Source organism: Heterostelium album (assembly GCF_000004825.1).
Source record: "Heterostelium album PN500 unplaced genomic scaffold PPL_contig13, whole genome shotgun sequence".
Lineage (NCBI taxonomy): Eukaryota > Evosea > Eumycetozoa > Acytosteliales > Acytosteliaceae > Heterostelium > Heterostelium album.
The window spans coordinates 314,883-340,690 of record NW_008805090.1 but is presented as its reverse complement, the minus strand read 5'-3'; the positions used below and the strand labels follow the sequence as shown (position 1 = coordinate 340,690).

The 25,808-nt window shown below is 30.2% G+C and overlaps 11 protein-coding genes across 11 annotated transcripts; 8 read left to right on the top strand and 3 right to left on the bottom strand.

The window, feature by feature from the left end:
* Positions 1-50: 50 nt before the first annotated feature.
* On the top strand, positions 51-786 carry PPL_05928 (uncharacterized protein; the record flags this gene model as incomplete). The annotated part of the gene is made up of 4 exons (XM_020576798.1): positions 51-56; positions 138-299; positions 487-529; positions 758-786. The coding sequence occupies 4 exons, from the start codon at positions 51-53 to the stop codon at positions 784-786; spliced, it is 240 nt and encodes a 79-aa protein (XP_020433210.1).
* A 292-nt stretch (positions 787-1,078) lies between these two features.
* rpl19 (60S ribosomal protein L19) lies at positions 1,079-1,851 on the bottom strand (the record flags this gene model as incomplete). Its single annotated transcript, XM_020576797.1, has 3 exons — positions 1,079-1,277; positions 1,374-1,617; positions 1,740-1,851. The coding sequence occupies 3 exons, from the start codon at positions 1,849-1,851 to the stop codon at positions 1,079-1,081; spliced, it is 555 nt and encodes a 184-aa protein (XP_020433209.1).
* A 1,231-nt stretch (positions 1,852-3,082) lies between these two features.
* PPL_05926 (RRM and SURP domain-containing protein) lies at positions 3,083-6,477 on the top strand (the record flags this gene model as incomplete). Its single annotated transcript, XM_020576796.1, has 2 exons — positions 3,083-3,175; positions 3,508-6,477. The coding sequence occupies 2 exons, from the start codon at positions 3,083-3,085 to the stop codon at positions 6,475-6,477; spliced, it is 3,063 nt and encodes a 1,020-aa protein (XP_020433208.1).
* A 396-nt stretch (positions 6,478-6,873) lies between these two features.
* kif7 (kinesin family protein) lies at positions 6,874-10,004 on the top strand (the record flags this gene model as incomplete). Its single annotated transcript, XM_020576795.1, has 3 exons — positions 6,874-7,239; positions 7,335-7,434; positions 7,492-10,004. The coding sequence occupies 3 exons, from the start codon at positions 6,874-6,876 to the stop codon at positions 10,002-10,004; spliced, it is 2,979 nt and encodes a 992-aa protein (XP_020433207.1).
* Positions 10,005-10,112: 108 nt separating this feature from the next.
* PPL_05924 (uncharacterized protein) lies at positions 10,113-10,932 on the top strand (the record flags this gene model as incomplete). Its single annotated transcript, XM_020576794.1, has 2 exons — positions 10,113-10,157; positions 10,411-10,932. 2 exons carry the CDS (start codon positions 10,113-10,115, stop codon positions 10,930-10,932), a joined length of 567 nt encoding a protein of 188 aa, XP_020433206.1.
* A 213-nt stretch (positions 10,933-11,145) lies between these two features.
* Positions 11,146-11,964, bottom strand: rps26 (eS26 family ribosomal protein; the record flags this gene model as incomplete). The annotated part of the gene is made up of 3 exons (XM_020576793.1): positions 11,146-11,400; positions 11,477-11,657; positions 11,948-11,964. 3 exons carry the CDS (start codon positions 11,962-11,964, stop codon positions 11,146-11,148), a joined length of 453 nt encoding a protein of 150 aa, XP_020433205.1.
* A 706-nt stretch (positions 11,965-12,670) lies between these two features.
* PPL_05922 (uncharacterized protein) lies at positions 12,671-14,904 on the top strand (the record flags this gene model as incomplete). The annotated part of the gene is made up of 5 exons (XM_020576792.1): positions 12,671-12,875; positions 13,105-13,316; positions 13,421-13,853; positions 13,895-14,435; positions 14,520-14,904. The coding sequence occupies 5 exons, from the start codon at positions 12,671-12,673 to the stop codon at positions 14,902-14,904; spliced, it is 1,776 nt and encodes a 591-aa protein (XP_020433204.1).
* A 162-nt stretch (positions 14,905-15,066) lies between these two features.
* On the top strand, positions 15,067-16,997 carry PPL_05921 (uncharacterized protein; the record flags this gene model as incomplete). Its single annotated transcript, XM_020576791.1, has 5 exons — positions 15,067-15,077; positions 15,543-15,676; positions 15,992-16,236; positions 16,435-16,508; positions 16,679-16,997. 5 exons carry the CDS (start codon positions 15,067-15,069, stop codon positions 16,995-16,997), a joined length of 783 nt encoding a protein of 260 aa, XP_020433203.1.
* Positions 16,998-19,498: 2,501 nt separating this feature from the next.
* On the top strand, positions 19,499-21,432 carry gpaK (guanine nucleotide-binding protein subunit alpha; the record flags this gene model as incomplete). The annotated part of the gene is made up of 5 exons (XM_020576790.1): positions 19,499-19,579; positions 19,661-19,971; positions 20,043-20,337; positions 20,859-20,888; positions 21,412-21,432. The coding sequence occupies 5 exons, from the start codon at positions 19,499-19,501 to the stop codon at positions 21,430-21,432; spliced, it is 738 nt and encodes a 245-aa protein (XP_020433202.1).
* A 504-nt stretch (positions 21,433-21,936) lies between these two features.
* Positions 21,937-22,488, bottom strand: rps13 (uS15 family ribosomal protein; the record flags this gene model as incomplete). Its single annotated transcript, XM_020576789.1, has 2 exons — positions 21,937-22,369; positions 22,466-22,488. 2 exons carry the CDS (start codon positions 22,486-22,488, stop codon positions 21,937-21,939), a joined length of 456 nt encoding a protein of 151 aa, XP_020433201.1.
* A 604-nt stretch (positions 22,489-23,092) lies between these two features.
* PPL_05918 (uncharacterized protein) lies at positions 23,093-24,961 on the top strand (the record flags this gene model as incomplete). Its single annotated transcript, XM_020576788.1, has 4 exons — positions 23,093-23,323; positions 23,386-23,831; positions 23,943-24,203; positions 24,709-24,961. 4 exons carry the CDS (start codon positions 23,093-23,095, stop codon positions 24,959-24,961), a joined length of 1,191 nt encoding a protein of 396 aa, XP_020433200.1.
* Between the last annotated feature and the right edge of the window lie 847 nt (positions 24,962-25,808).

The window sequence follows — 25,808 nt, the reverse complement described above, 5'->3', positions numbered from 1 at the left end:
TATATATCATCAAAGCTATTATTTATATATATAATTTTTTAATATTTAAAATGACAGTAAGCTATATAGTTGATATACTTTTACTTTCTGTTATGTGATTCTGATTTAAATGTACAATTGTTGTTTTGTTTTCATAGGAACAAGATACTAAGAATAATGATGATGGTGATCATTCAAGTGATTTGTTTACATGCCCTAAATGCGGTAAAAGGAAATGTACATACTTTCAATTGCAAACGAGATCTGCTGATGATCCTCTGACCACATTCGTCACCTGTGTGACTTGCAATAATAGATGGGTATGTGTTTAATAACATTACTTTAAATCATTTTCTAACTATTTATAATATTAACAACAATTAAAGAAATTCTAAACTATATATATCAAAACTATGATTTTATGATGTATAAATAAAAATACTTACTCTACTTTTGTAGAGATGAACTATGAATAATAATAAAAATTATAAAATTTCATCAAATCAGATCTATCGATTCAATTTAACACCTTGCTGTTTTAGCAATATTTGTATGTTTATTTAGATCAATAACTATGTTCTATAATTTAATCTAAAATGATTTGTACAACTGGGTACTTAATATGAATAGGATGTTTGAGATAGGAAGGCTACCACTACCAGAACAATCAAAACGGAATATTTGATTACCTTTGTGTTAATCATTTATTGATATCTATTAACTAAATTAATTGATTTTTAATTTAACTGTAATGATTTATTTTTGTCAACTTAAATAGGTAATAATTCAATAGATAAGAACAATTAAAAATATTTAATTTAAATTTTGGTGCAAAACAAACTGTCTAGTGTTTATGTGTGTTGTTATTGAAGGAGAAAGATGAAGATGAATATATACTTAACTCTTCAAAACAAATATTGGACAACTGAAAACATAATCAACAAATAAAAATAAAATGAACAGATTTAATAGGAAAAAACAACTAACTAATAAAAAACTTAAGAGATATTTATATATATTTTTGATATTTTTTTTTGGTTTTATGTTTGGTTTATTGTCTCTTCATTAGCTGGGTAAAAGAAGTTTATTTAACATTAATTTAAGCGGTGGCGTCCTTGGCGAGGGACTTGGCAGTACGACGCTCCTTGAGGTTACGATTCTTCAATCTACGAGCTTCAGCTTGGTCGTTAATTTGCTTCTCTCTGAGCTTCTCGGTCTTGGACTTAACGATGTATTCAATTAAAGTACGCTTGTTCTTGAAGATGTTACCCTTGGCCTTGAGATACAACTCACGGTAACTGAGAATAATTACATAATAGATTATTGAATAATAATAATATTAGAAACGATTGTTCAATGAGGAATTGTTTTCATATGTATAAGTTGATACATACGCGTGTCTGTCGATCTTCTTGGCTTCACGGTACTTCTTCAAAAGTCTACGCAAGACACGGATTCTACGGACCCAGAGGACCTTAGATGGCAAACGAGCCTCACGGGTACCGAGACGGTTACCCATACCACGATGACGACCCAAAGCCTTAGCAGCGTTGTGCTCTCTTGCTCTGGAACGTGAGTGGACAACAACTGGCTTACGGATGATGAAACCGTTCTTAACGAGCTTACGGATGTTGTCTCCTACAATTGATCAATTTGATTTATAATGATTGATTTGATTTATCTATTAATATTTTTATTCTAAATACAAATATAACTAACTATATATATATAATGTGTAGATCTTTAATTATGATACATACTTGAGTTGGCCATTGAGACCTCAGAGATTTCATTTGGATCAATCCAAACTCTACCCTTACCACATTTGAGGATAGAGGCAGCTAACCTCTTTTGTAAACGAAGAGAGACCATTTTGTTTTAATAAGTAACCGGATCTAAAATTTGATAGATAAAAAGATATAAAATACAATTAGAACAATGATTTGATTGTGATTCGTCGACTAAAAAAAAACAAAAAATAAAAATTGAAAACAAAAAAAAAATCGAAAAAAAAATAATTTTTTTTCAGCCATTTTTTTCTAAACGTTTACTATAAGATGAGCGAAATAAGATAATAGAGGATCAAGATGAATGCATTACTATTTGTTTATCAATATTATTATTACTACTACATTTGATAATTAATTGTTGAACGAGAATTATTTTTTATCTAAAACTATTATTATTATTTTTTTTTTTCTTTCGAAAATGAATATTCATTCTGCCAAGATAAATTGATTTGCTTGATGATTTGATTGATTAAAATCTGTAAATCTAAAATTATCTAAATAACTATAATTTTTTATCTATCTGTATATCGAAAATTATTTGTTTATCTATATAATTAGTAGTAGGTAGTAGTTGAGTTCATTTAGCTATGATCATCTGTATCTATCTCTCACTCATTCTTGATTATAAACTTAGATGCTCTTACAAAAAAATATAAAAAAAATAAATAAAAAATTATAGGTAGTCCACTTACCAACAAAACTTAGTGAAAAAAAAGAAAGAATTCAACTGATACTCATCGTCATTCTTGTTGGGAGACTCACTCACTTTCGAAAAAAAAAACAAAAAATTCAAAAAAAAATGAAATAAAAAAAACACAAAAAAAAATACAAAAAAAACTTTACAAAATAACACTCCAAAGGCATTGACAAACGAACCTATGTAAATCCTTACATAGTTTTTACAAAACTTTTTCACCAAACATTATCCGCCAAATTTTGAAAAAAATATTAAAAATAATAATAATATTATTATTATGTAACAAATAAATAAAATTGATTGATAAACTAATAAATAAATAAATAAATCAGATGCATAACAATATTTTATCAATATTATTGACTATCTATTACTTCTCTCCAAATTTACAAAATATTGATCAAGTTTTTTAAATAGTAAAATAAAATTAAATTTGATAAATACATAAATTATAAATAAAATCTTGTTAACAACTTATTTATAATTTTTTTTTTTTTGAAATAATAATAACATAAAAAAAACTTTTTTAAATTTTTTTTAACAATCAATTTTCATAATTGTTTTTTTTGCATAATTCAAATAATTAATTAACAACAAGTCAAGTTACAAGATAAATATGAATGAAGATGAAGATGAAGATTTAGATGGAGTTCCAATCACTATGCCTTACGGTTTATCTGAAGAGAGTTTGGCACCATCCACCATGCAGGTATGAACAACATGTTAACATACAACTCAATGTGCAATGCAATGCTATACTACTATGCATAATGCCTATATAAATAATAAAAATAGAAAAAAAAAATATGATAATTAATATATATATTATTAAAAAAACAAAAAAAAACAAACAAATTTTGATATTGATATTTGCTTATTCGTTCAATTCAATTAATATTCTCTTGATTGTTTTGTTTTGTTTCATTTCATTTCGTTTTGGTGTTGTTACTCTTTATCAACCTCAACCTTCTTTCTTTCTTCCTTCCTTCCTTAAACAACACAACTGCTTCTTTTTTGAATCAAATTAATAAAAAAAAAAAGAATGTATCAGAGAAAAAGTTACAGGAATTGAAGGGCGGTGTCTCTACAAAGGTATCGTTGTTGGATAAACACAGGATTGATGCCGATCGAAAGAAAAAGAGAGATCAAGACGAGACTGCAAAGGTGTTTCAGGACTTTGTTGCCACTTTCGATGGTGGCGAGAACCAGGCCAGCGCGTCATCCGCCAAGAAGAAGCCAATGTTTGTAAAAGCCGCTACATTCCTCATGGACGACAATGGTGATGAGAAAGAAGAGGAAATCAATGAGAGAGACAGAGATACTGATAGAAATAACAGCAACAGCAACAACAAGAATAACAACGATGGTTTAAAGTCACCTATTCTGTCAAATACAGCTTCGTCCAATCAGCCACCCATCGTCAGAAAGCAAGGAAAGTCAAGATTGATCGACGAGCTGAAAGAGGAATTCAAACAGAATCAAGAAGAGCGAGAGAAGGATAAAGATAAGATGAAATCATCAAGGGATAGAGACAGAGACAGAAGGGACAGAGACAGACGAGATAGATCAAGAAGTAGAAGTAGAGATAGATACAGAGATAGAGATAGACATTATAGTGATAGAGACAGAGATAGAGATAGGGACAGAAGTAGAAGTAGAAGTAGAGATAGATATAGGGATAGAGATAGAGATAGAGACAGGGATAGAGACAGACATTATAGTGATAGAGATAGGGATAGGGATAGGGATAGAAGAGACAGAGACAGGGACAGAGATAGTCATAGAGATAGGGATAGAAGTAGAAGTAGAAGTAGAGATAGAAATAGACATAGAGATGGCAGAGACAGTAGGGACAGTAGAGATTCTAGGGATGCAACCTCTAGAGCTGGTGAGAGTGATAGCAAGGAAGACACTTCTAGTTATACTACTCTGTTCATTAGACAGCTCGCAAACAATATTACAGAGGATGACTTGAGAAAGCAGTTCTCAAAGTATGGTAGTATTGTGATGGTAAAGATTGTACCACCAAAGAATCCGCAGACACCTTACTGCGCGCTGGTCGCATACACCGACCACAAGTCAGCGAGTGATGCGCGTTACTATCTCGATAACAAACAGATGTTGGGCAGAGAGATGAAGATTGCATGGGCAAAGAATCAGGTTCCTATTCCAGGATCGTCGTCGTCGTCATCGGTCAATCCCGCAACTGCTAACCCTAACCAACCGGCGGTGTCGTCCGGTACGAATACACCGATGATGATGACAACAACTACACCTATGTTTGTATCACAGCAGCAACAACAACAGCACCAACAACAAAAAATCAAAGTAATGGTTCCACAACAGAAGGAGTTGAAAGATACAATTGACAGACTAGCTGGATTTGTAGCCAGAGAAGGATACCCATTCGAAAAGGAAATAATGGAGCGTGAGATAAACAATCCGACCTATTCGTTCTTGTTTGACAATAATTGTGATGATTATCATTACTATTGTTGGAAAGTGTACACATTGGTAGATGAGTTTGCCAAATGTAAATCAGCACCAGTACAAGTCATCGAAGATGGTCCAACCTATACTCCACCACTTCAACCACTTAATCATGATAGCAATGTCTCTAAACAATCAAAAGATATAGATACAAAGAATACAGATAAAGATCATATTGATAGAGATAATAGAGATAGAGATAGATCAAGAAGTAGAAGTCGTGATACACATATGAGAGATAAGGATAGAGATAGATCTAGAAGTAGAACAAGAAGTAGAGATAGAAGAGATAGGGATAGGGATAGAGATAAAGATAGGGACAGACACAGAGATAGAGATAGAAGTAGAGATAGAGATAGAAGCAGAGATAGAGACAGGGATAGAGATAGATATAGAGGAAGTGATAGAGATAGAGACAGAGATAGATATGGTAGTAGTAGCAGTAAGTCGAGTAGAGACGGAGGTAAAGGATCGAAGCTGAGTAAAGGAAAAGTTATTGGTAGTTCCGATAGAAATAGATTCCTGGATATATTACGGTCGTTGAACACCTCACGACAGAGAATCAAAGAGGCAATGGGATTCTCTATTGATTGCTCAGAGTTTAGCAATGACATTGTCGATATGATCATTCAATCGATATACAACCAGAGTAACCAGCCATTCAAGTTGAAGATCGCCCGTCTCTTCTTGATATCCGATATACTCTGTAACTGCACGGTGTCGGTGCAGAACGTCTCTTCGTTCCGAGGACTATTCGAAAAGCAGTTGCCCTACTTCTTTGAGAGTCTCAATGAGACACTGCGAGGTATCACCGGACGTGTCACTGCGTTCAACTTTAAGGATCAGATTATCAAGGTGTTGACCTACTGGGAGTACTCATCGATCTATCCAAAGACATTCATTCAAGGATTGAGATTCACATTCCTGAATACCAGTCCAATTGAGCCAATCATAAAGAAGAATCAACAACAAGAAGAAGAAGAAGAAAAGAAGGAAGAGGTAGAGGAAGATGATGATATTGATGGTATTCCATTGAATCAAACACTACCACCACCAAAGAAACAAGATGCCAACAACAATAGTAGTGAAAATAGGAAGAATGCATTGGAGGAGATGGAACGACTCTGTAAGACAAGTGGATTGGTTAGAAGTGGCTCGTTGGAGGAGATGGAAGCGAGATACAAGTTGTACCAAGATTTCGTATTGGAGGAAGCAAAGAAGGAACCGACCATCGAGCTGCAACAGATAGACTACAAGAGAATCGATGACGAAGTTCAAGACTACAAGAATCGTTTGTTATTATCGAGCAAAAACGATCCAGAGACAATCAGTGATAGCATCAAGCAATACAGAGAGACATTGATTTCCACCTACTCAAAGAACTTCCATAACACCACCATCATATCAACACCATCATCGACCATCGGATCATCAGTCAACGATTCAACGAAAAAGAGAGATTATAATAATGATAGCAATAGTTTAAATGATACATTATCACATAAAAAATTAAAGAAATAATCAATCAATTAATTAATAATGATTAATAGTTATAACTCATTTAATCAATTAATTTAATCAATCATGATTTTCTAACGATATTTTTGGGTGATTGTGATTGTGTGTGTAAAACTTAAAAAACGAATTTTCGCGCGGTCTATTTTTGAAAAACAATTTAATTTAAAATTGTGAATAATTCATTTATTTTTTGTGATTGTTTAATTATTTATCTAAACTATAACCAACTATAGAATTTAGTTATATTTATTTTAGTAGGAAAAAAATAAATATTTTTATCATATTATTACAAATTAAGATCAGATAGATCTATTTTAGATTGTTTATTTATATTAAAATTCGAAACACGTTTTTTTTTTTTTTGGTTTTGTGTTTGATTTTTGATTTTTTTATTTTTAAATGATACCCATTATTAATTATAACAATAATAATAACAGTCATAATAGTAATAATAGTAGTAATAATAATTATAGTGGTATGAATGAACCTAATAGTAGTTTGTTAAGTTCAAGTTTGTTGATGCATCAGGCATCGATGACATCATCAATCTCTACAACAGCTGGATCGATTGGTATCGGGAATACAAGTTTATCATCTTCAACCTCTCAACAACACCAACAACAACAACTAGGACAATCACAAGGACAAGGTCAATCCAATTGTATTAGAGTAGTATGTAGATTCAGACCACTAACTGAATCGGAACAAAAGAGAAATGAACATTCAATCATTCAATTCATTGATAATCAATCTTTTATTGTAAAAGTATGTTAATTACCAAATCTAATCTACAAAAATGATAATCATAACAAAAACAACAGTTAGCTAACTAGCTTTTTGAACTATAATAATAATCAAAGCAAAGAGAATCACAACAACAATACTCATTTGATAGAACTTTTAATTCATATGAAGATCAATCTGTTATATTTCAAGATGTTGCTATTCCAATTGTACAAGGTATGTTAAAATGAATGACTGAAGGTGTTATGTTATGTGAATGAAATTTTAACAAAGTGATATGTATAGACTTTCTAGATGGATATAATGGAACTATATTGGCATATGGACAAACAGCATCTGGCAAGACTTATACTATATATGGAGAACCATCGGGAGATGACGATTCACAATCAAAGAATGGATTGATTCCGAGGGTGATCGAGGAGATATTCACTGGAATTGCAAAGATGAGACAGAAGAACAATGCACTTGCCTTTGTGCTAAAGATGAGTTGTGTTGAGTTGTACATGGAGAAGATAAACGATCTCTACAATGTCAATGGCACCAATCTTCACATTAGAGAACACCCCGAGAAGGGTATCTACGTGGAGGGCGTCAATGAAACCGTTATCCAATGCCCGGAGGATGCATTCGAGTTCCTGAACACCACAAACAACAACCGTGCCGTTGCCGCCACCAAGATGAGTCAGGCGAGTTCGCGTAGTCACTCGATCCTGATGATCGAGCTGTCACAACAGAATCTGCTGGATCTCAGCTCGAAAAAGTCGAAGCTCTTCCTTGTGGATCTGGCGGGGAGCGAGCGTGCGTCCAAGACTGGCGCTGAGGGCGAGCGAATGGCTGAGGCCAAGACAATCAACCAATCGTTGTCCACACTGGGAACGGTCATCAATTCACTCACTCACGCAAACAAAACACATGTACCCTATAGAAACAGTAAACTGACGCGTGTTCTACAGGAGTCGCTTGGTGGTAACTCAAAGACGACGCTGATCATCGCCTGTTCACCTAGTAACTACAATGAAAGTGAAACCGTTTCAACTATTCAATTTGGATTGCGTGCAAAGAAGATTACAAACAAACCAAAGATCAACAAGGAGATAACAGTGGTGGAGTTGAAGCAGCTGCTAGAGAAGTCGAACCTTAGGATCAAGGAGTTGGAAGATTTCATTGTGTTGCTACAGAATGACATATTACTGCAGAAACAATTCATCGACACGCTGGAGAAAGAGAAACAGGAGGCGATCGATAATCAGATTGTTATTGGAAGTGGTGGAGCGATGTCGACAGAGAATGGTGAGCCTCAACCAGACGCTGGATTATCGCTGACCTGCAACAAGAAGCTAAGACGAGAGTTGTCTGCCAACTCATCGTTGAAAGTCAAGAGATTGAGAGATCGTGTATTCAAACCAATGAACTTGAAGGATCTATCAAGTAATGAAAATGGAAACAACAATGCTATTGATGGTACTGATGGCAGCAACAACAACAATAGTGGTAACAACAGTAGCAATAGTAACAACAGTACCAGCAACAATCAACATGCTAAGAAAACTGGTAAATACACTGCCAGTAAGATACCTTCATTGTCAATGAAGAATTATGTAGATAATCATCAAAATCATCAACATGAAGATGATGAACAAGAACAACAAGATGAAGATGTTGTTGTTGATGAGTATGAAGGTGAGAGTGGTGACGATAATTTGACTAGCAATAGTAATAGTAATAGTGGAAGTAGTAGTAAGAATATAAGTGATGACGATGATAATGATAATGATATGAATGGTAATACAATGAATTCAAAACAACTAGATGAACTACTACATCGTTCACTCCTAGGACTGAATAAACATCAACAACAGAGAAATCAATTCAAAGAGAAACTACTGCGATTGGAGTTGGAACAAGATCATGACCAGGACGATGATGACAGTGACAGCGTTGTTCCAATCAACTCTGCACTAGACCAGCCAACTCCACCGATTTCACCGAGAGCTCTTCCCAGACTTCATCAATCTCCACCACACTCGCTTTCCAACTCGTTCTCAATGATCTTACCTTCACTGTCGAGAGATCCATCATTCACACTCGAACACTACGCCACACAACCACTCACCGATTCACTCAATGATATTATCGTTTCACATAATTTAGAAGATAGTTTTAGACAACAACATCAACAATATCAACAACAACAAGTTACTTCTACAAACATTATTTCTACAAGTACAACATTGATTGAAAATCAAAATAGTACATCTACATCTACTTCGTCAACCACTACACCTTCGACATCTATTCCGACATCACCCAAACAACCAAAACAACAAATAATTACATCGTCACCTTCATCTTCTAATGATAATCTTAAACTACAACAACAATCACAACAATATCCACAACAACAAAATGAAATAATTGCGCCAAATTCACCAAAATTAATATTCAATCCAAGTACAACATCGGTCACCAACTATGAAGATATAAAGAAGAAATCAAACACTTTGAATAACTCTACTGACCAAGCAACCACTTCATCCTCTCCAATAACAACTGAATTGACAACCACTACCAAACCAACCAAAACCAACTTTAAATCAACATTCTTTTATCTTTCGATTATCATTGTATTCCTAGCAATCAGTGCAAGTCTCTATATTAATCCAGCTCAAATATCCGATAAAGCAATCCTACAAAATCACCTATTTAAGCTTGGAATTGTAAATAACGATTCACCAACATTAGACCAACTAAAGAAATCATATAAATCATCATTACTTAAATAGTAAGTTATAAATATATAATACTAAAGATAAACTACTAACATTCACACAATCTATTCATTAGTCATCCAGACAAAAACATTAATTGTATAGATTGCACTTCTAAAATACATGAGATACATAAATCTTATGACATTCTGTATCTACATTATACAAGTAAGTATTATGTTTATCCATCTATCAATCAATGATTAAACTTTAACAATTAACTAACTTGTTGTTATTACTGTACCATATAGATCCAACTTTCTTTAAAATAATAATTGATAGACTTCCTTTTAAGATTGTTTATAAAGATGATTTGACATTGGACAACGATTATCATGATTACAAGCAAATAGAAGATGGTGGTAGTAGTAGCACTACTATAAGTAACGTCGATCTGGAGCTACAATTGTCCAACCTAAAGTCAATACAAGCAAAGATCGATAAAGACACAAAGGATTTCGAACAAGAGAAATCACTTTTCAAGTCTTTACAAGAACAAAAGGAGTCAGAGCTAAAGTCAATCACCATCCAAAAGCAAAACCTAGCAAAAGAGAAGGAAGAGTTTGAAAACAGAATAGGTGTACAACAGTCTGAGCTCAACCAGAAATCACTCTCTCTCGAAAAGAAGGAACAAGAACTAAATCAACTACAACAACAACTTGAAACTCAAAGATTAACTATTCAAGAATTAACAGTCACCACCACAACAACAACAACAACCAAACAACAAGAACAACAACAAGATGTACAAACCAAAGAAAAACAATCAATAACAACTGAATCATCATCTCCAACCACTACAACAGATCAACAAGAAACTAAATCAACCACAACTGCAGGCAACGACAACAATAACAACCAAATTGTCGCACCAAGTAAAGACCCTCTTCCGCTGCGATGGATTAAAAGTATTGTAAATTGGTTTAAGAGTATATTTGGTTAACTTAATAACTAAATAACTAATATATATAATAAAATAAAAATGTATTTATAACAATAAATTGTAATTAAGAAAAAAAAGAAAGTTTAGTTTATATAATATATTATATTTGTTTTTGTTACAAAATTGTTTGTTTTTTTTTTTAATAATACTGAATATGAACAGAGATCAAACTCATATCGTTTTTTTAATTTATTTAGAAAGTGCGTTATTTATTTAGTCCTTCTTGACTTGGACGGTCTTGTTTTGACCTGGTCTTTGTGGACGTGGGATAACACGGATCTTACGGTCTTGGACGGAACGGACACGTACGATGTGAGAGTGAATGGCACAGGAGATACAGTATTGGGACTTCAAGTAAGTCTTTGGGAATTTGTACTTGGCAGCAGTGAAGACACCTTGGTCGGAAATATCCTTAACGGCAGCATTCTCAACGATTGGACGGATGTAGAATCTCTTTACAGCCTTGTCCTATAATTATAATCATCATATTAGAATCATCACACTACTACTATGTAAATTATTTTATTTGTTTTCAATAACATACCTTTGGGGTGCAACGAGCACAGTTGGTGCAACGGATGGCTCTGACAGATCCACGACCGTGCTTGGCTCTACCGTGATTACGTCTCTTCTGTGTCATCTTGGATCTATTGTAACGATTGTAGATAAATTCGAGTATAAGTAAATTATTATTTGGGGTTTTTTCGTTTTTACGACAAAACAAACTTTTTGAAAAAAATAAAAAAAATAAAAAAAATAATAAATTTTAACACAAAATGAAAAATAAGCTAAACTCTTAAAAGAAAAAATAGATGATGATGTTCTAGTTGATTATAATGCATGTATGCTATGTTCTTTGATAAATCCAATTAAATCTGAAACAAAACTTTAATTCTATAATAATTGTTTATCTAAATCTATCTTCTTGTGAAAAACATGACTTTGACGATGATTGTCTATCCAAAAAAAAATCTGTAATTATTTTCTGTAATTGTATCTTGATTTTCCTAATAACCAAAATAATAATAACATTTGTTTGTGCTAAATTTTATCTAATCTAAATAAAAATAGGATATAGAGTAGGTAATTGAACTATTTCATTGTAAACTATTATTTTGATTATTATTATTATTATAATTATTATTATTTTTTATTTTATTAACTAAATAAATATTATTGATAATTTATTAAACTAAATAATTATTATTGTGTTTATAAATGTAGTGTAGAGCTTAGCTTATTCAATATATTAAAAAATGTCATCAGACCTAAAATATAGTTTGTTATAATACAAAACGAAACACTCACATACTTGTACTCTGTAACAACAAACAGTGAAAAAAGGAAGGATTCAAGTGCAGAAAATTGTTTTTCACAACGCCAACCACAAAAAACAACAATCAAAAAAAAAAATATAATTCTATAAAAATTAAAAAAAAAATCGACACTCCATTTTCGATTTTTGAAAACTTAAAAATAAATGCACAGGCTTTTATTTTAGGATTTCCTTGTATCAATGAATTAGATTTATATTTTTAATGACTTTTTTTACTCTTTACTTATTTCTATTGAATAGTATTTTATTAATTATTTGATTATACATAATTGTTTGTTTTTTTTTTTTATATATACTAATTTTAAAAGTGTGTGTGAAGTCAAATGATCATTCATATGAAATTTTTCTAAATTTAGAAGTTTTTTTTTAAAATATAATATATATTGATTTTTTGTTGTATGAATGGAGGATAGAATAAAAAAGGCATTGAATGAACTCGATAGTGCAACTGTCATTCAAACATTGTCGATACCTTCACAGCAGACAAGAGAGTTGAAAGCGCAACAAGAGCATTTGCAGTACCAACAGCAACCGCAGCAACAGGATTATCAGCACAGACCGTGGAGTACCGATGATTACTACTTTCGTGTCAACACCTACAGTATTGGCAAATGGTTTGCCAAGCCATCGTTGATAGACCCTCTTCAGTGTTCAAGATTCGGTTGGATCAATTGTGAACCCGATATGCTAGAGTGCGTATCATGTAACAAACGACTCTATTTTAAGTTACCGGATTCACTGTCACAGCAACAACGTACGTACATATGTCAATGTCACAAACATTTAAAAGAGGAAATATATCTAATAATTCAATTGGAATTACTTTACTTCTATAGGTGATAAAAGAATACAGGATTTCGCATTGATGGTTAAATCTACTGGACATAGAGATACATGCCCATGGAAAGACAATGGATGTCCTACATTCTACGCAAGACTATCAAACATTCCATCGTTGATACAAATCGAAAGTTTTCAAAAGAGAGCACAAAATATCTATAATCATCTATCCAATAGTATATTACCATTGTTAGATATCGAGTTTTGGGTTTGTATTTTATTATTATTTATAATTGACTGATAAAGATTTAGATTTATATATATTAATTATAATGTGTTTGTGATTGTTTTCATTTATATCACTAAATATAGTCAAATGTACAGAGAAAAGATAAAAGAAACCTTTTGAAAGCATTGTTATCGTCGTCAGAGATTACAAGTGATAGCGGTGAGTTAAAAGCAAGAATCTCTGTTATTCTGGCGTTGTGTGGTTGGGATTATTATAGTAACAACAGCAACGGCAATGCTGCTGATGGCAGTGACCACAGAGATGACAACAACCATATCAATATTCATTGTTCATATTGTCAGAGAGTGTTGGGTTTGTGGAACTTTAAATCAATGAACAATAATAATAGTGACATCAGCACTGTGACTATAGATGATCCTTTCATTCAACTATATCCCAATTTACAAACACAAACAACATCAACATCACATAATAATAATAATAATAATAATAATTCATCATCAACGTCAACGTCACTTAATGTTAACAATTCACTTTCAAGTCATACAATTGGTGGTAGATCTAATACGGTATCTAGCTTTGTACATTGAAAAGAGGTAGAGAATCAACAATAGATATACAACAACAACAACAACAACAAGAAGAAGCAACAGTCGAAGATAGAAAGAAAGTAGTTTTTGAGAGTTTATTAAGTAGATCGATATCATCTTGGAGTGGCAGTAGTAGTTTCATTAGTTTTAAAAATCTAATTAATCCACAGTCAACCACCAACACAAACACAAACACAACACCATCATTATCGACATCAACATCAACATCGAATATACAACCAGTTTCATCGTCATCAACCATTGTTGATGCACAATCAAGTAATAATAATGTAGACGAAGCAACATTACAACAACAACAGAAAGAAAAGGAAAAAGAGATACAATTGAAACTACAACAACAATTACAATCGGAGCAACGAACAAAGAGTGATGTAGGATGGAGTTGGGGTCAGAGATTTGTATATCATCCAACTGTGTCTTTTAACAAAGCAAAGGATTCAATTATGAATGTTTCACTTTCACCTATTAAGGAACATAGGTGGTTCTGTCCATGGGTTAACGATTCCAAAGATGAAATCAATGACAAGTATTAATGATAACAATAGGTATGTAGATATATAATTGAAACTTTTATAATCGTTTCGTTTATTAACATATATTTTCTCTTTAGTAATAGTAGTGGTAATGTTCAACTACATCTCCAACTTAATAGTATCAATAGTAGTAGTGGTAACACAAACAATTCTTCATCTTCCACATCCAACACACCAACAGCAACCACATCAGCAACATCAACCACATCAAACAACTATCAAACATCATCACAACACACAACAACAACTTCAATTAAAACATCAGCATCAGGTTGGGAGAATCTCTTGAGTATCGTGGTACACAATCAGTTCATTCCAAAGAGTAGTTTTGATATTCAAAAGGATGGTACATTAAATAGAAAATTGATTCTACCTACAACTACGTCAACTACGACAACCACCAACAGAGTCATCACAAACAACACTTCTAATAATGTTAATTTGAATAACATTACAATATAAATGATAATATATATGGTTTTTTTATTATTATAATAAGCACATATATCTTTACACCCTCAACAAACACATTGGTATTAATTAATCGATTCTTTTGAAAAAAAGTTAAGTAGGTTGAACATGAAGAGGAAAAGGCGAGTGGTTGTTGAGGCCCTCAAAAAAAAAATGTGTGTGTAGTATATTTAAAACTATTTATTCTATTAAATAAATACACTATCATATCCAATTATATTACTTATTCTCATACAACAATGTCAGACAAAAAGAATTTATAGCTTTTGATATTAGTTTAAAATGAAAATTTCGACAGTTGAAATCAGTATTTATTTAAATTTTGAATAAATGATTATTAACTACTTTTAAATAAATAAATCTTGCTAACAATGATCGAATTTCAAGAATACAGAGTTTTCAAAAGAGCACAAAATAACTATCCAATAGTATATGACCATTATTAGATAATCAATTTTGGGTTTGTATTGTTATTTATTTCTAATTTGGTTTAGTTATGTGAATTGATTCACTATTTTAGTCACTTGTGACGCACACTCACTCATTATTATTGACTGATTAAAAGTAAAGATTTAAGTTTATATATTAATTATAATAGTGTTTTTTCTCATTTTTTTCACTAAATATAGTCAAATGTACAGAAAAAAGGAATCTATTGAAGAATTGTTATCGACCTCAGAGATTACAAGTGATAGCGGTGAGTTAAAAGCAAGAATCTCTGTTATTCTGGCGTTGTGTGGTTGGGATTATTATAATAACAACAGTATCTGCAGTGCTGATATGACGATGACAACAACCATATCAATATTCATTGTTCATATTGTCAGAGAGTGTTGGGTTGTGGAATTTTAAATCAATGAACAACAGTAATAACAGCAATACTGTGACTATAGATGATCCTTCATTCAACTATATCCCAATTTACAAACACAAACAATATCATCAACGTCAACGTCACTAAATGTTAACAATACACTTTCAAATAAATGAACAATTGGTGGTAGATCTAATACGGTATCTACTTTGTCATTGAAAAGAGGTAGAGAATCAACAATAGATATACAACAATAACAATAAGAAACAACAGTCGAAGATAGAAAGAAAGTAGTTTTTGAGAGTTTATTAAGTAGATCGATATCATCTTGGAGTGGCAGTAGTAGTTTCATTAGTTTTAAAAATATAATTAATCCACAGTCAACCACAAACACAAACACAACACCATTATTATCGACATCAACATCAACATCGAATATACAACCAGTTTCATCGTCATCAACCATTGTTGATGCACAATCTAGTAATAATAACAATAGTAATCAAAATGTATACGAAACAACACAACAACAACCAGAAAGAAAAGGAAAAAGAGATACAATTGAAACTACAACAACAATTACAATCGGAACAACGAACAAAGAGTGATGTAGGATGGAGTTGGGTCAGAGATTTGTATATCATCCAACTGTGTCTTTTAACAAAGCAAAGGATTCAATTATGAATATTTCTATTTAACCTATTAAGGAACATAGGTGGTTCTGTCCATGGGTTAACGATTCCAAAGATGAAATCAATGACAATATTAATGATAACAATAGGTATGTAGTGAATCATAAACGACACACACAATATATATATATAATTGATACTTTTATAATCGATTCATTATTAATATATATATACAACATATAAAACAACAAAAATCATACAATATAATGTTTTTTTATAGTAGTGGTAATGTTTAACTACAACTTAATAGTATCAATAGTAGTAGTGGTGTTGGTAGTGGTAACACAAACAATTCTTCATCTTCCACATCCAACACACCAACAGCAACGACATCAGCAACATCAACCACATCAAACAACTATCAAACATCGTCACAACACACAACAACAACTTCAATTAAATCATCAGCATCAGGCTGGGAGAATCTCTTGAGTATCGTTGTTCACAATCAATTCATTCCAAAGAGCAGTTTTAGTGCTAAACTAAATAGAAAATTGATTCTACCTACAACCACTACTAACAAAGTCATCACAAACAACAATAGTAATCATGTTAACTCGAATACCTTAACAATATAAATGGTAATATATATGGTTTTTTTTTATAATAAAACCACACCAACACAATTTCTTATACACCCACTTGACAAACACACATTGGTATTACTTAATCGATTTTGAATATCTTTGTTTTTTTTTTTCTTGTTGTTGTTTGCTTTTCAGTTGAGAGTAACAACATTTGTATTGGTAGAGGGTGGTAACTAACATATAATTTAAATAGCCAGGTATTCTTTGTTGTTTGAAAAATAAGTTAAGTAGAACATGAAGAGGAAAAGGCGAGTGGTTGTGGTTGTTTGAATGATATTTATTTGTTTAAAAAAAATTCGTTTTCTTTAAAAGCTCATTATGTATGACAAGAAAATAAGATGAAAAAAATTGACTGCAGACAATCATACCCCACACACAATCATCATATTGCAATAAATGGAAAATAACAAGACTCCAATCAAAACAATTTATTTATTGAAAAAATATTTTAACCATAAAGAGTTAAAATTTTGTTTTATCATTAATACGATCACACACAACCACCATTCGACGATTAATCATATTCAAATATTAATGTTTATTGGTTGAATTGTTGATATATGCTGTTATCACAATTGTTGTTGTTATTGAACGTAGTTATTTTTGGATGTGTTGGTTTCGGAACATATTAAGTAGAGTTGATCTAGATGACAATGATTGGTATTTTATTGATGTTACATATTTGTTAATCACATTTATTTTAGCGAGCGCGCTCAGTGCTACTTGTTTATTTAATATCGTAATTTAATCGTGGTTACATTTATTTATATCAATTAATATTTTAGTTAATTTCCTAAAATTTTAAAAATCAAAAAAACCAAGATATATATAAATCCTTATTTTCAAATTAATATTTATTATTTATATAACTTGTACAAAACCAACTCTTTTTAAACTATCATTCTTTAATTATTATCTTTATAAAATAATAATTTTATATATTAATTTAATTATCAAATATTAACAAGACCTTCCCAACATTCAACATTTATTTATTGTTTTTTTTTTGTTATAATTTATTATTTTTATACATTTACCTCTCGAATCCTGGAATTAAAAAACTTGTGTTCCCAACCATATTAATTATTGGTTTCTACATCTTCTCCTAATATCATTTTAAAACAAACAACACTCTTTATTTTTTAGTTTGAATTTTTTTATCAACAAAAACCATCCCACCTTTGACATTAACCAACACGGAATCTTTTCTGATCAACAACAATACACTTTTCTAATTCTCAAACGAGTATTACAACCACTCCATACATCTTCATTAATTTAATATTATCTATTTTCCATAGTCAATAGTGTACGTTAGTAAAACCATTTGCAACTCTCCTCTTTTTTAAAGGTATGTATAATGTTCTACTGCGGTGCACCATCCAATTTCATTAAACATTTATAGAAATTCTATATTATTTTACTTTTATACCAAAAAAGGCATTGTTTTCAATTCCTATTCATCAAATTCCACCCACCTCCAACTAACTACTACTCAAAAACAATACCCACAATTATTTCGACATCTACTACAACAACTTGAACAATCATAAATTAATGTATTCACACTATAATTGATTATTAATATTGTTGGCAATAACAATAAGATCAACTTGTTTATTCAATATATAGAATAATATCTTTTTAAAGTTGGAAAGTTTATAGCAATTCAGCACACCATCAATCTCAACACATAATAAAAGTTGTGTTTTCACCTCTCCCAAACTCACAGTTTTTCTTCACCACCACACCTACTTTTCAAAAATGAATCAAAATAACAATATTATTATACAATTAATAATATTGTTTTTTTTTGATATATTAAAACATGATATTTTATAAAATTGATATTGTTGACAATACAGTAGTTGCTGAACAACAATCATTATGTTGATGTTAGTATATATTTTTCTTAAGCTAGTGTGATGAAGATTCTGATGGCGGTAGTGGTGGTGGTAGTGTGGTGGTAGTGTGTTTTATAAATATATAAAGTTTGAAAAAGGGTTGTGTGATTTCAGTGTGTTAGATATTACTCGAAGTAATTTATCATCAAACCAACACCATATACATATTTATCCTTAAATCCCTAAAGATAAACTTCAAAAACTGACCACCTCCACCATATTAAATACCTATCATTCCTTCCTTCAAATAGACCACGTCACCACACCTAACCAACCAACCAATCATCAAACAATTATTTTTAATTCAACAAAGATATGTTAAATCCAAAAAACTTCCATTGAAAAAAAATAATATTAGTCTATTGATAAACCAGTCAGTATCTAACTAACTTTAACTTCTCATTTCCTACTTTAATCTTTAAGATTGTTTATTTTATTAAACTTGTCCATCATCATCAACATCATCATAAAAAAAACATCAATCATCAAACAACTCTATTCCCTCCAAAATAGTTATATGATCAGAATTTTAAAACATAAAGCTAAAATCATTTTCTAAATAATTATAATTATAGATAATTTTTAAAAATGGGACAAAAATTATCCTCCAACTTAAAAGCTTCGTCTGATATCAAACTACTTATGTTTGGTAGTAATACAAGTGGAAAGGTAAGAAAAAAATTATTGTTTTAAAAAAGTTTTAAAAATAAAAAATAAAATTTCTAACTTTTTTTTTTTTTTTTTTTATAGTTATCTTTTATTAAACAAACACAACTTATATATCAAGGTGGTAGATCTGGAGATGATGCACAGAAAATCAAAACTATGATGAGATTTTCGCTTTGTATAGTAATTAAGGAAATCATTAGATTTATTCATTCCACCTCTCAAGAGTCTATCAAAAAGTCATGGTTAAAATTCAAAAGAATGGATATCGACTCTGATATAGATATTAAATTGGCCAAAAGTTTATTCAAGAATCTAATGGACTTGTGGATTGATACTGATTTCCAAAACCAATTCTTACCAATTACAAAATTTAAAAAAGAAGATACTATTTAGTAAGTTTTTGACAATTATTTTTTTTTAACTGTTCAATCTTTATTAATTTAAATAATTTACTTTTTCTTAGTTTAATTGAAAATGCTAAACGAATTATAAGTGAAGACTTCATTCCAAACGAAACCGATATTTCAAAGTTTAGAATGAAATGCACTGGAACATCCGATACTAGACTGGAGGTTGAAGATTGTAGCTACACTTTTGTTGACGTTGGTGGTCAAAAATGTGACAGAAAGAAATGGATCCATCATTTCGAAGATGTTGGTGCCATTTTATTCTTTGTATCCTTTGACGAATACGATCAACCAGCCGAAAATCCTAAATATGAAAATAGAATGAAGGAAAGTTTAAGTTTATTCGAAGAGGTAATTATTATTAATTATAAATTTTAAATTATTAAATAATTAATAACTAACTTTCATTTTTTTAGATTATTAATAATAAATTATTTACCAACACCACTGTAATATTGATGATCAACAATAAAAATCTATTCAAACAAAAGTTGCTGATAGAGCCATTGAAGAACCATTTTTCTGACTACACCAACGAACAATGTGAAGCTTCATTCCTTTTGAATTCTTTTAAGAACAAAGATAAATTCAAACAAAACCGTAGATTATTCACCCACACCTTTGAAACCGATGATTGCAATCAAATTAAAGAAATATTCCAATATGTAACAAAAATGATAGCAAACATACAAGTTAGATAAATAATTTAACTATAATTTAATAAAATATAATATAGATTTGTACAGTAAAATTTATAAATTGTTTTTCTCATCAAATAATATGGTTTGAAAGAAAGTTTTAAAAAAATTTATCAAAGTATTGGAAATGATTTATTCTCTTGAATAGGTCTTTATAATTTTATCAGTTTATAGAATATTGTAAAATGTGTAAAAAGTAATGATGTATATTCAACAGCTTTAAATAATTTAATAAATTTTGACTTAAATTACAGTATTATTTATATTGACCAATATAACTATTAAACTTAATTGCCAACAAGTCAAGAGCAGAACTCTAACTCCCCAGAAAACTTAATCAACCACTTTAAATATATTTTTATATTGTATCAAAACTCTTGATATGGACCATTAGTTCAAGTGCAACTATTACCTATAAAGTCTAATACGAAACGATACTAGCCTCTTTGATATGTGCAAAAATAAATTCTAAAATAAAATAATTTACCATTACACTGAACCGAATTAAATAAAGATTACCCTCCTATTTTTAAATACTTTGAACAGATTACTTTAAATTAGAAAATACAGTTGGACAGAAGATTTTTGATATTCAAAAATAATAATCAACATAACTATTAAATACAATTCAACAATCATGACTATATGTTAAAAATAGATAAATAACTATAATTTATAAATTTTATATTTTGAAAATAAATTCTTTTATTTATTTAAAAATTTAAAGTTTGATCAAAGTAACTCTTAAACTCAGTAAAAGGAAAAATTGTTAGTAATAAAAACTTTAATAATAAATATTACCATTGTAGAAGAAAACAGTTGTTTTGATTGAAAGGAAATATTATCAATGTAATATTATTTTGATAACTATTATATGTTTGAGTTAACTTACATATTCCTTTCAATGTTCTAATGGTAGATGTGTCAACAGCACATCCATAAAACGTTTATCTTCTCCCAGAAGATAAATGTGTTCTTCAAGTTGGTTCCCCATACATTGATATACACTAGGTTTTGATGGTGTGTGACAACCTACCAGTAGAACCAACGTCTTCCTCTCAATCGGTAATCAATTATAGGTGTAGGAATCAAAAGAGAGACCTAGCAATTGATTAAATAGTAAGGACCAGTTTCAAAAAGTGCACGACGGACTAATCCGTCGGTCACCCCGAATCCTTCTACATTTATTGAGAGCTGTTGGCACGTTAAAGTAGGTACATTACTATCTGGACACGGGTAAACGGTGGTGTGTTTAGGCAACGAGGGTGGAGGCGGTGGCGGCTTCGTACTTCCAGTTTGGTGGGAGGACACCAGACTTTCTGTATGGACGGGAGAGACGATGGATACGGGATTCAACGAGACGGAGGTTGAACTTACCATCGTAATCCTTGTGAGCACGTTGCAAATGCTTGTTGATGGTGACGGCCTTCTTGATCAAGTGGAACAAGTCTTCTGGGATGGCTGGGGCGAGACCGTTGACCTTCAAGATACGGAGGATCTTTGAACCAGTGATGTTCTTAACTTGGGCAATACCGTGTGAATCTCTCAACAAGACACCGATTTGGGATGGAGTGTAACCTCTCTTGGCCAAAAGGATGATTTGTTGGCAGACTTCAGCAGCAGAGTGCTTGGTCCATGAATGTGGCTTTCTGTTGTAAGGTAAAGCAGAGGATGAGATACCCTTACTAAAATAATAATAATATACAATTGTTTGTAATGATATTTATATTAATAAACTATTTTTAACTAATAATCTAAAATTTATTTATGAAAATGCTTACCCATTGCTGTGCATACGACCCATTGTGATACTACTTTAATTATTAAGTCAACGACTAACTACAAAGAACGATTCGAAAAGAATGTTTTAAATTTTTGTTACTCAAATTTTAATCATGCCAAAAAAAAATCAAAAAAATAAAATAAAATAAAAAATAAAAAATTCGAAAAATAGTGTTTTTAAAACAAAAAAACTAAAAATAATGTAACGTTAACATTTCTTCTCATATTATTTTGAAATAGTAGTCTACAATATCATATTTTTTTAGTTTAAACATCAATGTTATAAATGATTCAATATATTAAAATATTGAGAACTTATCAAAAATAATACATTATTAATAAACAATTATTCTATGTTATGTTATGTTATGTTTTTTTATTTTTAGTGTATAAGAATATCATTGAATTTTTAATTAATTTATTTTTATATTATGATGACTCATTTTTCCTATTCAATTTCAAGTTTCTGAAAGTGGAACAAACACTGACTTTATTAATTAATTAAATATATAGAATAATCACTAAAAATAAATAAATAAATAGATGTACATAATAATATAATAATAACTATTTTTAGTTTTTTTTTTTGTAAAGTATTTAATTTAATTTAATAAAGAAAAGAAAGAATGGATATATCAAAACTATTTCAAGATCAAGTAAAGAAATGTAGAGTAAACACTGGAACTTCAACTTCACCAGCAGACAAACAAAGAGATTTACAAAATAAATTGTTTAAAAAGAAGAGTAACAATAATAAAGATATAGATAAAGATAAAGATAAAGAAAATGAAAAAGATAAAGATATAAATAGTAATCAATTTACAGATAAAGATATTTTAAAAGCATCTGCTTCAATTGTAAGATTATAATGTTTTAATTTAATAATATGATATTGATATTGATATTGATATATATAAAGCTTGAGAATATAGAATCATTAAAAGAATTTCTAAATGATAATAGAGAAGCGTATATCGATACTTCGAAGCATGTTTCATCGTCACGGTCGTCGTCCACTCACGGTAGGATGACCGACGAAGATCGAGACACCGTTGATAACCTCTCGCTCAAGCAGATAGAGGTGTGTAACAACAGTATCGCTAAACTCGATGGCTACATCCGAAGGAATTTCATTGCCAATCCAAAGTATCGGCAGTACGAGAGTGTCGAACAAGTGCCGAATCCATCGATTCTGCGTGACGATCCTGACAATGAGAAGTTCTACAAGGAACTCGAGCAATTCGACAACAAAATATACATGTTCATGAGCATCATCGATCAACTACGACTTCATCTCAACCAAGTATCCACCAACTTTAAGAAACAAAGAGATTTCAGATTGGCAACCATAAAAGAGAATCAAAAGTAATATCAATATCTAAATAATTATATAGTGATATAATGATATATATTTTATATATTAGTTAATATTAATGCCTATTACACTTTATTTATATTTAATTTAATTACATTTAGGTTTGCAAGTAGTATTACTGATTCAACAAGGAATAGATATAATACATATAGTAGTAAATCAAATAGTAATAGTAGTAATAGTAAAGATAGTAATAATAGTAGTGTTAATAGTAATAGTAATTTGGCAGAGCTTTTGGGTGAAGATGATAGGAATCAACAGGTTTATAAAGATATAGAGCTTGATAATGATGAACAGTTGATATTTGAGCAACAAAATGCAAGTCTTATCAATGAGTTAGAGTCACTTTCCGATCAAATTCTGTAAGTAGCAAACATTTATCATTATAGTCTGTTTTTGAAAGTATATTACGAATGATCATTTGGATTTAGTTAATCAGTTACGAATTTATCAGAAAAACAACAATGTTTAAACATCCAGTCAATAGAATATTGTAGATAGATCAATTAATTAATCAATCAATCAATATCAATATAATCATTTCAATCAATATATAATCAATACATATATATATATAGTCAATTATAATCATTTTCAATCAATTCGATATACGTAGTTTCAATTTACAAAAGTTAAAAAGATGGATTTTCAAAATTAAATGGATGCAACCTAACATAACATAAACATGTTGATGGATTAATGGATTGATGGACGAATGGACAGGAAAACAACTGTTGTTTTTTGGAAATTAGGATATTCATTTTCAAATCAGTTGACTATAATATATATATTTTTATTGATTTTTTTTGTAATAATATTTGTTATTTATTAATTAAATTTAAATTTAATTTAATATTATTATCTCAGTGTTATTGAAAGACAGATTGAAGAGCTGTCGACTTTGTTTGATGAGATTACTCCCCATATAATGGCACAAAGAGAAACACTCAACACCATCTACACAACCAATGTACAAGCAACCAATTATATACATAGAGCAAATCAACACATTCAAGATGCGACCAAGAAAACCTTTGACTTTAGAGTCATGGTATTAGTTTTGCTTATTACTGCATCATTTGTTTTATTATTCCTTAATTACTATCAACAATATACATAAAGTCAAAATAAATAAAATAAAATAGTTATAAACAACAGAATAAATTAAAAATCAGCGATTTTAACAATGACGGCAATTTGAAAAGTAGAAAAAATAGAAAAGAGAAGCACCAACAGCAGCAATCAATCAATCAATCAAATTAATAACAAATCAGCCACCCAATAATAAATAAATAACAAAAAAAGTTGAAATAGCTAATTATAATATATATATAGCCATCATCTATAGATCTTTTATTATTTTCTTTTTTTTTTTTTTGTTTTATTCATATAATGTTTAATATAATAATAGTAAGAAAAAGAAGAAGAATAATAATATATAAGAAAAAGGATAATTGTTTATAATATTTAGAATAAATTTAACTTAATAGTATTTTAATTATAAAGAATCTATAAATCAATTATTGGGCCAATTTATAATCACACCTCAAAATTTTGATTTATCCCAAAATTGGTAAGTATTCATTATAAAAATAGTAATGTGTTTATATCTATGTTTTTTTTATATTGCCGACTTATCTAAATGAAGTAATCAAATTCGTATTTAGTTTTGGTGGGAATATATAATTTGATCAATTAATCAATCAATCATATATCTGTCAAATATTATATTTTATTATTATATTTTCAACAACCCAACAATTGTTTATTATTAATATTTAAAAAAGTAATTTTTTTTATTTTTTTTAATTGTTGTTTGAAATTGATTCTTAATTCTGATCAATCAAACAATGTAAATTTAATTTAATTTATTATTTGTCCACCTATGTTATCACATTAATCAGTCAAAAACCTACTACCACCATATGGTAATTAAAAAACCCAAATTTATTCATCTGTTATAGCAA